The 13330-nt window shown below is 49.6% G+C and overlaps 1 protein-coding gene across 1 annotated transcript in view; it reads right to left on the bottom strand.

Annotated features, from left to right (window-relative positions):
- Nucleotides 1-4639: 4639 nt before the first annotated feature.
- Nucleotides 4640-13330, bottom strand: part of LOC310790931 (protein NLRC3-like) — a 60004-nt gene continuing 51313 nt past the window's right edge. Inside the window, exon 8 of the mRNA XM_083652642.1 lies at nt 4640-5465. Within this exon, the coding sequence (XP_083508768.1) occupies nt 4933-5465 (533 nt within the window). The 3' untranslated portion in view covers nt 4640-4932. The remainder of the gene's footprint in view (nt 5466-13330) is intronic.

Here is a 13330-nt window from a genome sequence, read left to right as displayed (position 1 = left end):
CCAGTCCTACCTACCACAGATCTGAAGCGCCGGTGTTTGACATGCTAATCCTGTCGACCTTGAAGCCCTGCAGCAGCAGCAGAGCTAGCAAGGCACATCTCTCCTGAGCTCCAGCTGTCACTCAATAATCAAACGGGCAGAATCCCCCCCGTGTACATTTCGGCAAACATCCCTGTCGATGATCTTGCGGCGCAAACACACGCGCGCGTGCTGCGTGCACACACATGCGCACACACACACACACGCAACAGATGTAAGAACATTGCATCAACATTCTCTATGCTATCGGCCTTGACACACACACACACGCATGCATTCAAACACGCACATACAACGCCCACAGACATTGCGTGAAACACCCTCGCCCTGAGGCGGCGTTCACACACAACGTGCTCATTTGAGCTGCCAGCGTCTTTCTGCAATTCATTCTCTATGTAAGGCCGCGCTAAACGAGGTCCTCTTTCAAGGAACGCACCTGGCGTTTAAACGCTGGTGGCGTCTAGTTTTTTTGGCGGACCGCTCTGGGCATTTTAAAGCTGAAAAAAGTTTAACATTTGGAGGAAAAGCGCGCTGCTCGTCTTTTCACTCATCCTACCTTTTCTCCTCCCAGAGGGATCCTCAACCTCCGCTGCTGCCAGAATTGGCAATAATCTGGCTGTCATGTTGACAGTGAACAACTTTAACAGACAAAACCAGCTGGCTACCATCCATGTGGTCGTTGTTCCTAAACTCATAACGAGGCATGGTGCACGCTGCAGCAAACATAACGAGCCATGGTGCACGCTGCGGCAAACATAACGAGCCATGGTGCACGCTGCAGCAAACATAACGAGCCATGGTGCACGCTGCAGCAAACATAACGAGCCATGGTGCACGCTGCGGCAAACATAACGAGCCATGGTGCACGCTGTGGCAAACATAACGAGCCATGGTGCACCAAACATAACGAGCCATGGTGCACCATACATAATTAGCCATGGTGCACCAAACATAATGAGCCATGGTGCACGCTGCAGCAAACATAACGAGCCATGGTGCATGCTGCAGCAAACATAACGAGCCATGGTGCACCAAACATAACGAGCCATGGTGCACGCTGCAGCAAACATAACGAGCCATGGTGCATGCTGCAGCAAACATAACGAGCCATGGTGCACACTGTAGCAAACATAACAAGCCATGGTGCACGCTGTAGCAAACATAACAAGCCATGGTGCACCAAACATAACGAGCCATGGTACACGCTGCAGCAAACATAACGAGCCATGGTGCACCAAACATAACGAGCCATGGTGCACACTGTAGCAAACATAACAAGCCATGGTGCACGCTGTAGCAAACATAACAAGCCATGGTGCACCAAACATAACGAGCCATGGTACACGCTGCAGCAAACATAACGAGCCATGGTGCACCAAACATAACGAGCCATGGTGCAAACTGCAGCAAACATGAAAAGCTGACCTGGCTGAGGATGATTGGCGAGCCGGGAGCTTCTGTCAGGTGGTTTCCTGCAGGGAGCAGTTTGCTCTTCAAGCCTGCATGGTTCAACTCTCCTCCATAAAGGAGTATTCATCTCCTCCCCTCTGGACTCAGGAGGAGAGCAGCTTTCGCCCTCATCTCCTCCCCCTTGAAGAAATTCAATCCAATTTCCACGCGAGCGGAGGTGAGGAGTAGATTTTAAAGGAAACCGTGTAAAATGGGAAGCCAATGTACTGTGTTTTTCGCCAAAAACCGCTGCTGTGCAACATTAGTGCCCAAATCCAGCAGCTTATCTGTTGCTCTTGTGTCGGAGATATTTTGTTTGTTCAAGTTGGTGCAACTAAACTCTGTCTGATCTCAAGGTCTTGTGGTTCGGCTGCATCTGAGATACAATTGCACGACTTTCCAATATCTTTGAAAAGTCTGTTATTGAGTTAAGTTATTTAAACGTTAAAGCTACATGACTCAGTAATGAACTTGTTTATTAGACAGAGAATAACCTGTCATCCTGCCAGTTTAGACGTTTTGGTGGTCGTGGTAAACAGAAGAAGACCGGGATATTAACTTTAACGTGACTCACTTCTAGAATTGAATGAAATTGTATTCACTAGCCTACAGTATATCTGCTCTATCTAGCAGCTGATCAGCAGAGGCAGACAGCCTCAAACACGAGGTGATTGACAGCTCTATAATTCGCCTAATAGCAGCGGATGGAAATGAGAATTATTTCGCATTTTCTTTTGCCAACTTTCTGAAAATTCGATTAAAATTTGCGGTACCTTTGGATGGAAACCCAACTAGAGAGCGAGAGAGAGAGACAGAAAGGCAGAGAGAGAGAGAGGGGGGGATTAGTAGATTTGTGTTATGAGCTGTGGCCAACCTGGACACAAGGCTTGGTTAAAGGGTGGAGCTGGCACAAGAACAGAGTGGGCAAGCCCACCCCCTTTCCCCTGAAGATGTGGACGTCTTTGTTTAAGCTGTAATTCCTCGAATGGCCACTTGAGGCAGGACTCAGAAGTACCGTCGTTCCTGTTAAAATGCACCACTTTGTAACAGTAATTAAACATCTTTGGTCTATATAGCTAATTTCACCTTTTCACCTGTTTGGAGTAAAATAGATGATAGAAAAGGGGATGATTGGCAGATCACCTGTCCAGTGATAGTGCTGCAGTTTGCCGATCACGGACCAATAGCAGGCCGAGCTGCGACTCTGGGAAACTCCCATCTCACGTGAGGTGCGGAAGGACTCAACAAAATGTAATGGGATAGCTACGTCCATATTATTTATGTCTATGGTACCACCTGCCTGCAGCACACCAGCCAGAGGCCAGGGATGGGTGTGTGTGTGTGTGTGTGTGTGTGTGTGTGTGTGTGTGTGTCTGCTCTCTCTGTGCCTGTCTTTTATTCGGTCTCTAAAAGGTGTAGTTGTATATGCACATCCAACCTGTATTGAGGCCAGGTACTGGATATAGAGGTACAAACTGAAGAAAGAAGGGAATGTCCGCACACTGGAAACAGCTCCAAATGTTTAATGAGGACTTAGGAAAAGCAATGTTTCGAGCCACACGGTGGGTCTTCGTCAGGCAAATGATTGGAAAAACAGACAGCAAAATGCATACATAGACAATAGGGCTGATGACAAGACATTAGTATCAGCTGCTGTCCTTCAATTAAGACGGCTATACATGTAGCATGGCCAATGGCAGGTGACTATGCCTTACAAGGAGCCTACCTGCACATATTCAATTAGTTAAAGGAGCACTCAGTGGAGTATTACAATACAGTACACAACAATAAAATACATAATAGAAAAATATAATAGAGAAATATACATTGGATACACAAGTAATAGGAAGGTTATAGGAATATCAAATGTAAAACAGGGACTAGAAGAAATTTATAAAAAAGGTTTAATATCAAATTTATCATTTAGCCCGTGTGGAGACATTGTGTTAAGGGAATAAATCCAATAGGTCTCTCGTTGAAGGAGCCTCTTTTCGAGGTCGCCTCCTCTAGGCCTGGGGCTTAACCACTTTTTCTATGCACACATAGCGGTTGAGGTTTTAGAGGTCATAGAGGTTTTACCCACATACGCAAGGCCGCAAGAACAACGGATGAGATAATTAACATGCGTATAATTACACTGGACACAGCCCCCACATTTGTAGTTACCATCTGGTACAGGAAGCATAGGGCGCAATAGGGGGCGCCGGACTTGACCAGGCATTCCCTTAAATTAGAAGGACGTTTAAAAACAAGCTTTGGAGTCTCAGTGTATACTGTCTTCAATCTAGGATCTGACTCAACCCAATGTTTTGCAATGATATTTCTAAATTGTGCACCCAGCGGGGAATACTTGGTGCAGCAAATAGGAGAGTTGTTAGGGACTTTCCTGTTACTTTTGGACCGAAGGCATTTTATTCGGTCTCTCCCAGACACACACCGTCCCTCCCTCCTATGATGCGACTGATTGATCACGGTAACCTTCTGCATCCTCGATCGATAGTTTAGCGCCTTCCCTCCATCAGCCGTATTGAGCGGCCTGAGACACAATCATCCACAACCACGTCATAATTAGCCTTTATGAGCTTTAGCTTTATGAGACAGATCATGGAAATCCCCTCAAACAATCTCCCTGTTCCTGCTCCTTTTCCAGCATTATCATCAAAATCTGTCATCTTTGCTGTAAGCCTCACACACATGCACAGACACACACACACCTACACCCACACACACACATGCACAGACAGGCAGATTCAACGCAGGCCCAGAAGAGGACAGGCTGGCTGTGTTTAGTTTGTGACCCTGGGGAAATAGAAAATTAAATCAATTTTTTATTTTACTGCCCCCTGTATGATGACCTGAGACTAACTTTATTTGGAAAAAATGTGCTCACCCTGAGGCCTTTTGGTTTTGGGATGAGGCCAGATTGGCCCACGATGGAATTGCAATATACACAGTATATATATATATATATATATATATATATATATATATTCCAAATGTTCATGTCATTCTGGCGAATACTCCACTTCTGTTATAACATTTCAGTCTGGAATATGGAATGTCTTCCAATAATCTTTATGACTAAAAGGCTAATAGTAATCTCATGTGTAAGAAATGACTACAGTCATTTCTTGTGGCCCTGTGGCGGACTCAAAGAAAAACAAAACGACCCCCCAAAACTAAATAAAAGGCAGAATTATGTTAATAAATCTCATCTGCTACAGCCATTGGATTTGTATCACTATTATATCAAGATATTAACCAATCACAACAGGAGAGCGGGTTAAAAATATCAGGAGTGTTGGGAGGTATAATGTCCAATGTGTGGCCCTTCGCTTACTTGATGTAAGTCAGTATGGCCCTCAAGAAAAAAAAATTGCTCACCCCTGCTGTAGAGTGAAGCATCATCTCAGCAGCTGTGTTTGGTCACAGTGTGTTTCTTTCTCACTCCTCTATCTGACACAGAGACACTGAGGCATCAGAATCAACCCAGAACGCAGGGTAGAGTGGTTCAGTGAATGAGGACTGGAAAGTGTGGAGGTGAATCAGTGTGTCACAGGAAACTGTGTAGAAGGACAGAGAGCCAGCAGGCCAGTCAAGATACACTGCGACTCTGTTAGAGACAGAGGAGGAGCAGAGAGTTTTGTCTGTGCGGCTGTGCTTGGCAATGTAACCATCATCAGAGCAGAACAGACTCCAGGACTTTTCACGATCTCCAAGACTGCAGTCATCACCATATCCTCTCCTGCTGATTCCTCTGCAAGTCACTGCGATATTAACCCGTCCTTTCCTCTCCACCTCCCAGTAACAGCGCCCAGTCAGACCATCTCTACACAGCAGCTGATGAAACCAGTCAAATCTCTCTGGGTGATCAGGATATGGCTGCTCCTCTCTCACCCTCGTCACCTTTCTGTTGTCGTCAGACAGGAGGAGCTTTCTGTGTGCTGTGTTTGGGTCCAGTGTGAGATCACAGGCGTCTGATGAGACAACAAGACTTGTTACAGCAGCAGCTTCTCATCTAATAAACCTGTTGTGTTTATTATCTGTTGATTTAACAGATTGACTGTTCATCTCTTCAGTTGCATGATTACATTTTGTCAGCCATCTTTTTTCAGAGTATCATTTGAATGAATAGATGTGACTCATGAGCTTCCTATGTAAGATTTCATTTGCAAAAACAAATCTCCATTTGTATGTATTATACTTTTTATTATATGTGTACGGCTGTCAAAGTTAACGCAATAATACCGAGTTAACGCAAATTCCTTTTAACGCCACTGTTATGCGCTCCCCCTTATTGTATGTTTCTCTCATAACATTACTCTCTCTCTGCTCCACTTAGTTGTCCTGCCTCTGGTTGCTAAGGCATGGTTGCTAAGCTGATCTCACTCTGCTGCTCATGCCTGGCTCAGCTGATCCTCCTCTCCATTCCAGTGGCTTGCTTATGCCTGGACTCAGCTGATCCTCATCTGTTAATCATAGATCTCATTCATAAATAGTGGCAGCTTCAGTCATTCTCTCTCCCTCTCTCATCTCAACACACCTACATGCTGGTGGCAGCAGCCATGTATCTGGTTTGTTTTGTTACTTTGATTTGCTTTCTTTGATTTATCCTTTCTTTACTTTGGAAAAGGTGGGTACGGTAGTTTTTATTTTTCGCGGCTTTGTTTCTATAGTTTAGTTTGTTATGTTTTGTAGTTTAGGGTGGTGCCTGGTCCGCCGGCCGTGTGTCGGCCAGTGTGTGCCCGCTCTTTTGTTCTGTTTGGCCGTCCCACCTGACTCCTTTGTTATTTAGTTTTTTCTAGAGAGTTGAAATTTTAGTTGAAAAATTAAAAAAACTTTTTTTGGCAAACTTGTTTCTTGACTCCTTCTTTTATATGTTATTGGTCTCCAAGCGAGCCTTTTTCAAAGGTGGCAGTAACAGCCACTATATTTTTTGTACACGCGATTAACGCAATGCATGCATGTTCTGTGATGTTTGAGCCTTGGTCTGCCCTGTAGTTTGGGAGATCAGGAAGCGATGCTGCAGTAACATTGATGGCAAGCAGAAACAAACCTCTGTGAGCAGAAAAGGAGAAAGACGGGAGGAGATTATGTCGGTCATGTGTGTGCATCCATCCGTCTGTCTGTCTGTGTGTCTGTTCCCTCTTGCTCTGTATAGAGACCGGCAGGTAGGCAGGGCGGAGAGGCTGGGCTGGCCAGCTCCGCACCACAGAGGCACAGTGGGCAGGCAGAGAGGACGTTTGAAACTAGAATGCGAGTTCGCCACAAACGTGAATATCCAAAACAGTCACATATGCGACAATTTGTGTGTGTGTGTGCGGGTAAACATTTAATTTGGTGCAAGTGCAGTGCCATGGCACTAGTTTGACACCTCACGAGTCCGACACCTCACGTGTCTGAAAAATGAGGCATTGGACAGACACCTCATTAGTCCGACAGCTCGTTAACCCGACAACGAAAATCTCACTAATCCGACTGCTCGTTAGTCTGAAAATATTGGCTCTGACAGCAGCGCACTTCTCATTCAGTCTAGACTGAATGTAGCCTATAAAACTGCAAATGTCTTTGCTGGTGTTAGGCTGTGAGAGTGTAGGCTATTTGGACCCAGGAGCAGAGACGACAGAGGCAGGAATCAAATAAATGTATTTTTACTTAGACTTGAACAAAATGAACAAATAAACAAAGAACAGCAATTAAGCTTTCAGCTAAATCTAGCCTATACTGGATGTCGGACGGCCGACAACTAACTAAAGTTTCTTGGCAGAGTTTACACAGGGAAAAAGTCCACTGAAGTCTTTCAGGAGCCAGGGCACAGCAACAGCAAGGCAACAATCAGCAACGGGGTCTGCAAGCAGAAGTGGTTATATTGCCAACCAGGTGCAGAAAATCACAGTAAATCAATAAGGTTATGTCATGGCAATTTCTATAGGCTATTGTCTCCCGCCGCTGTTATGAGCACGGGATCTCCGTTCAGCATATAGATACGACGGCCTGGCCCCGCGCATCCTGGTTACTCGCGATCTGGCCGGTTCAGCACCTCGGACAGCTCCGTCACCTTTGGCCTACAGCTCCAAAAAAAAAAAAAAACTATTTCAAGAAATTAGAATAGTGTGAAGAAAGTCAGCAGTTACTTCTCAGTTATGACTGACTCCAGCCTCAGTCCACTCCCTCTGAATCTCTGCCAAATTTTTGGATCGTCTTTGCTTGACAATCTGCTGAAGCCCACGGTCATCCATGGTATTTATATATTTTTGGGGAAATTATCTATCTATATCTTTATCTATATCTATATATTGTAGCGAATCAGTGTTACACATACAGTGGTGAGCAATGGTAGTGTCTCGACTACAGATAGGAACTGATGTGTGGGAGTGTTATTGGGGAACACTATGCTGTTGGGGATACTTCCGGGGGAGACTGAGCATGCGCGGTCAGTCTCCAGATACTGCCTAGAGGGAATGCTGCTAGCTATGAGCGTGACAACCGCTGAGAGTTGTAATATAACTAACTGATAATAAAGAACCCTGTACCAGCAAGAAGCCTCTGCCTCATGAGTTACCAGGAACGTTACACTGGCGTCAGAAGTTTAAACGGTGAATATTGCCTCCAGAATCGGTTAACAAGTTCCTGAAGAAAGAGCGGAAAAGACTCAAACGAGAGGCGGGAAAAGCAAGAGCCGGGGCAGACTACCAGGCATCCGAAGAGGAAGATGACTGGGTAGACGCGGCCGCTACCACAGAGATCCAAGCGGGGAAAGCAGCAGAAAGCCTGGGGTTGGTGAGGATAAAATCCGAGCTAGACGGCGCTATCACCGTAGCCACGGAAGCTACCCTGCGGCTCAAGGGAGCTAGCAGGCAAGCTAGCGAGGCGGGAGAAGGAGCGGAAAAACCGGGGCCGGTGAGAGTGAAGACCGAGCTTGTTGACATTGCCGCTGTAGCCATGGAGGCTGTGCCACAGCCCAGCGGAGCTAGCCTGCGAGCCGGGGACAAAGACGGGACACGGATCGAGGCGACAAAGGACGGCGGGCGCCGGGGAAGGAAGGAAATCACCCCGCCAAAATTCAACGGTAAAGGCGAGTGGGAGCCATATTGCACAATGTTTAACGTAGCAGCGGACATGAATGGCTGGTCGAGGGAGGAGAGAGCCAGTCACCTGGTGATGTCACTCGAGGGTGAAGCTATAACATGTGTGGCGGCAATGGCAGATACAAAAGACTTAGACGTTGTGATGGCGGCCCTGAGGAGGCGTTTCGGACAGTGCAAAGAAGAAGGCATCATGGTCGCGGAACTGTGTAACAGACGTAGACGACCAGGGGAGTCGCTGCGGGCACTGGCTACAGACATTGAGATCCTCAGCCGGCGCGTATACAGCCGGTTGCCGCCAGAAGCACTGGACGAGCTAGCCCGAAATTACTTCATCCAGGCTATCGCGCCGCGAGGACTAAGGGAGCAAGTAATGCTACAACGGCCAAAGACACTAGAAGTAGCGCTGGAGCTGGCGTTTGAAAGAGAGACAGTAGAGGGCTGGGCCATGAACAGCGAAGAGGGGAGAGCTGCCCCGTGGCGAGAATGGCAGCAGAAAGCCCGATACAAGAGGAGCCAGCGTGGAAGACGGCGTTGGCAGAGCAAGGCAACATGGTGAAAGAACTGTCCGAGTCAGTACAACAGCTAAAAGAACAACTGCTCCGCAGAGCGACCCTGCAGCCCAACCCCGCTCGGCAGCCCACCCAGCGGAACAACAGCTGGGCCAGAGGGAGCATGATCTGCTGGGGATGTGGACGCCCCGGACATCGGGAAGCAGACTGCCGCCGGAGAGCGTGCAACCAGGGAAACGGCACAGGGCCCGTCCAGATGGGGCGAGACAGGTCTACGATGTCACAGTCCCCGTAGCCACGTCGTCGCAGGAAGGAGCCCACCGACAGCAACGGGGAGGTGGGGCTCCGCCGTGCCCCGAAGTAGACGACATCGTCGGAGCTGTCAACATGCAGAGCGGGCCGCGCGCGATGAACGGCTGCCATGTTCCAGTCTACCTACAGGGGAGATACTGCGCCGCCCTGGTGGACACGGGGTGTACAGAAACGCTGGTGAACGTCAACATGATGCCCGAGGGGACGCGCCTGGAGCAGCCAGCAGCACAGCTGCTAAGAACAGTATCCGGTGAGTTGATGCCAATGAGGGGGAGGGGACACGTAATGATAACAGTGGGGGGACAGACAGTGGACTTTCCGGTGTGGGTGGTAGAAATGGCGGGGCCCTGCATCCTGGGGGAAGACTACTTAACGTTGAACAAATGCACAATAGACCTAGCAAAAAGCACATTGACATTTGCAGAGGGGCCAATAGTCCAGATGGGCCACCCTCCCACCGTTCCAGGGGAGCGGCCTAACGTTAACAACATCACCGTATACCGCGTCACCATAGAGCATGAGCCCCACCCAGCAGACCAAGCCCCTCCACAAAACCACGCCCCTAGCCCACCTCCAAACACTTGCCCTCAGCCAGCGAAACAGGCAGAGGGGGAGAGAGAGAGGTTAGAGATGCTCAGGAGATTACACCAACGCCAGAGCGAAGGGTTAGAACCCCAGCAGAGCGATGAACTATGGAGGGTACTAGAAGAATATAAAGACATTTTCGCGATGTCGGACGATGAGCTAGGCTGTACCCACCTGGTGGAACACCAAATAGACACTGAAGGGGCGCGGCCCATCAGGTCGTATCCCCGTCGAGTCACAGCAGCAAGAAGAGATATAGCGAACGAAGCTGTAGAGAACATGCTGAGGGCGGGGATCATCGAGCCGTCAGAGAGCCCATGGGCGTCGGGGGTAGTGTTGGTGAAGAAGAAAAATAGCGTGAAGATGCGATTCTGCGTAGACTATAGAGGGCTGAACAAGGTGACAAAAAAAGACGCGTACCCGCTGCCCGTCATCGAGGAGCTGTTAGACATAGTGGGGGAGTCATCCTGGTTCTCATCCCTAGACCTCCGCAGTGGGTACTGGCAGGTGCCCCTCTGCGACGATGCCAAACCAAAGACCGCCTTCCGCACCGAGAGAGGACTGTGGCAGTTTCGAGTACTCAGTTTCGGACTGTGCAACGCACCCGCAACGTTCGAGAGGTTAATGGAGAAACTGCTGGGGGACATTCCCCAAACCGAATGCGTCGTATACTTAGATGACATATTGACACACGGGGGCTCGTTTCAGGCAGCGGTTGGGGCGTTACGAAAGGTCCTACAGAAGATAGCAGAGGCAGGTCTAAAGCTACACCCAGATAAGTGCCACTTCCTGAAGAGGAGGGTGGAGTTCTTGGGACATGGCATCGGCGTGGGGGGCATTCGCACTCTGGAGGAAAAAACACGGGCACTCGTAGAGTGGCCCACACCCAGAGACAAAAGAGAACTCGAGAGCTTCGTAGGGTTAGCATCCTACTACAGGAAATTTGTAAAAGGATTTTCTGACATCGCAGAGCCACTGTTCCGGCTTAAAGAAAAGAACGCAGACTTCAACTGGACAGCAGAATGCCACCTAGCGTTCGAGGCCCTCAAGAAAGCGCTGACCGAGTCCCCAGTGCTTAGAACACCAGACCCCGCACTGCCGTTCCTATTAGACACTGATGCCAGCAATGGGGGTATGGGGGCCGTGCTGTCCCAGGCAGGGCCTGAAGGGGAGCGGGTGGTGGCGTACTTTAGCAAGACGTTTGATAAGACAGAAAGAAACTACTGCGTCACCCGCCGGGAGCTCCTAGCCGTTGTAGAAGCACTAAGACACTTTAGATACTACCTCCTGGGACAGCCTCAGTTCACCATACGGACCGATCACTCAGCACTGCAGTGGCTATGGTCCTTCCGGGAGCCGGAGGGACAGGTGTGCCGCTGGTTAGAGAGAATGGCGGACTACAACTTCACCATAGAGCACAGAGCAGGGACACACCACGTCAATGCAGACGCCCTGTCACGACGACCCTGCGCAGAAAGGGGGTGTGTGTACTGCGAGAAGAGAGAGGGGAGAGAGAGAGAGCTCCAAGAGGAAGCTAGAATATGCCCTAACCACATGGGGGATGGACCAGTGTGCAAGACGCTGCGGATGGCAGAGGCAGCAGATTGGAGGGGCCACCAAGAAAACGACAGGGAGCTGTCGCCAGTACTGCAATGGGTAGAAGAGGGCCAGAAGCCGCCCTGGGAGGAGGTGGCAGGGGCCACCGACACAACCAAAGGGCTGTGGGCAGGGTTCGACACCCTGAGATTGAGCAGCGGAGGGCTGATGAAGTCCTGGAAGGAGCCAGCGACAGGAGAAAATAAGTGGCGGAAAGTAGTGCCGACGACGCTGAGGGAGGAGGTGTGCAGGAGTTGCCATGGAACTGTAGGGGCTGGGCACTTTGGGGTAAGCAAAACCCTCCGTCGCATCAGACAAGGCTTTTATTGGGGGAGGATGAGGAGAGACGTACAGGACTTCTGTCGACGCTGCGACCTCTGCGGAGCGTACAAAGGTCCGTTAGACCAGTCTCGCGCCCCGCTCCAACAGCTACCAGCAGGAGCCCCCATGGAGAGGGTAGCAGTAGACGTGATGGGACCTTTCCCACGCTCAGACAGTGGAAATCGATACGTCCTGGCCGCCATGGACTATTTCACAAAATGGCCAGAGGCATACGCACTGCCCGACCAGGAGGCGGGGACGGTGGTCGACGCACTAGTAACAGGCATGTTCAGTAGGTTCGGAGCACCAGAGACCCTACACAGTGACCAAGGAAGAAACTTTGAGTCACGACTGTTCGCCACCATGTGCGAGAAACTGAACATTAAAAAGACACGGACCACAGCATTGCACCCCCAGAGCGATGGCCTAGTAGAAAGATTCAATCGGACGCTGAAAAAGCAGTTGGCCATCCTCACTGAGGAGCACCAGAAAGACTGGGACACGCACCTGCCTCTCATCCTCATGGCCTACAGATCTGCCACACAAGAGTCCACCTCCTGCACACCCGCTCTGCTCATGTTGGGCCGAGAACTGCGGACACCAGCAGAAATGGCGTTCGGCAAACCACCAGATGCACTGGACGCGCCCCCGGGGCGAGAGTATGCCAGGAGGCTACAAGATCGATTAGAGTCCGCTCACAACTTCGCTCGGGACCAGCTGGAGAAAGCGGGCATGAAACAAAAAAGGAACTATGACGTGAGGGCAAAGGGAAACCATTTCCAGGGGGGGGAGTTGGTCTGGGTGTACACACCCCGGAGAAAAAAAGGGCGTAGCCCTAAACTGGACTGTCACTGGACAGGCCCATGCAGGGTCATGGAGAGAATGGGGGAGGTGGTGTACCGAGTGCAGATGCCACTTGGTGGCAAGAAGGTACTCCACCGAGACAGGTTGGCCCCATACCGGGGGGGGTGCACCCTTCCCCCAGATCTCGGCCGCCCAGCGGTTTCACATAGACATGCTGAAAGAAGGAATCTGTTTCCACAGAGAGGGGCGTCCGGCCATGACCGGGCGGCCACCACTCAGGGACTTGAAGCCCCAGAGACACTGCAGGTGGGATCAGCCCCACAGGCAGATTCACAGAGACTAACACGGCCACGGAGAGAGCCAAGGGCTCCAGGACACTTCGAGAACTTTGTTATATTAAAAAAAAAAAAAGAGGAGATGGTGGTTGGAAATGTTGTAACAAAAAAACTAAATGATGTGCATGGCATGAGATATTGTGGGGGAGGAAAGATGGGGGAGAAGACTGAGATTGAAACATAAAATGTGGTGACATAAAATGTGGTTAAAAAACAAAGAAGCTGCTAAAAAGCAAAGAAAAGATGTTGGGTGTGTTTTGGTACAGGGGGATGTGTGATGTGGTATCAACGT

This window comes from Poromitra crassiceps (genome assembly GCF_964638095.1).
Source record: "Poromitra crassiceps genome assembly, chromosome: 16".
NCBI lineage: Eukaryota > Metazoa > Chordata > Actinopteri > Beryciformes > Melamphaidae > Poromitra > Poromitra crassiceps.
This window is presented reverse-complemented; position numbering and strand designations above follow the sequence as displayed.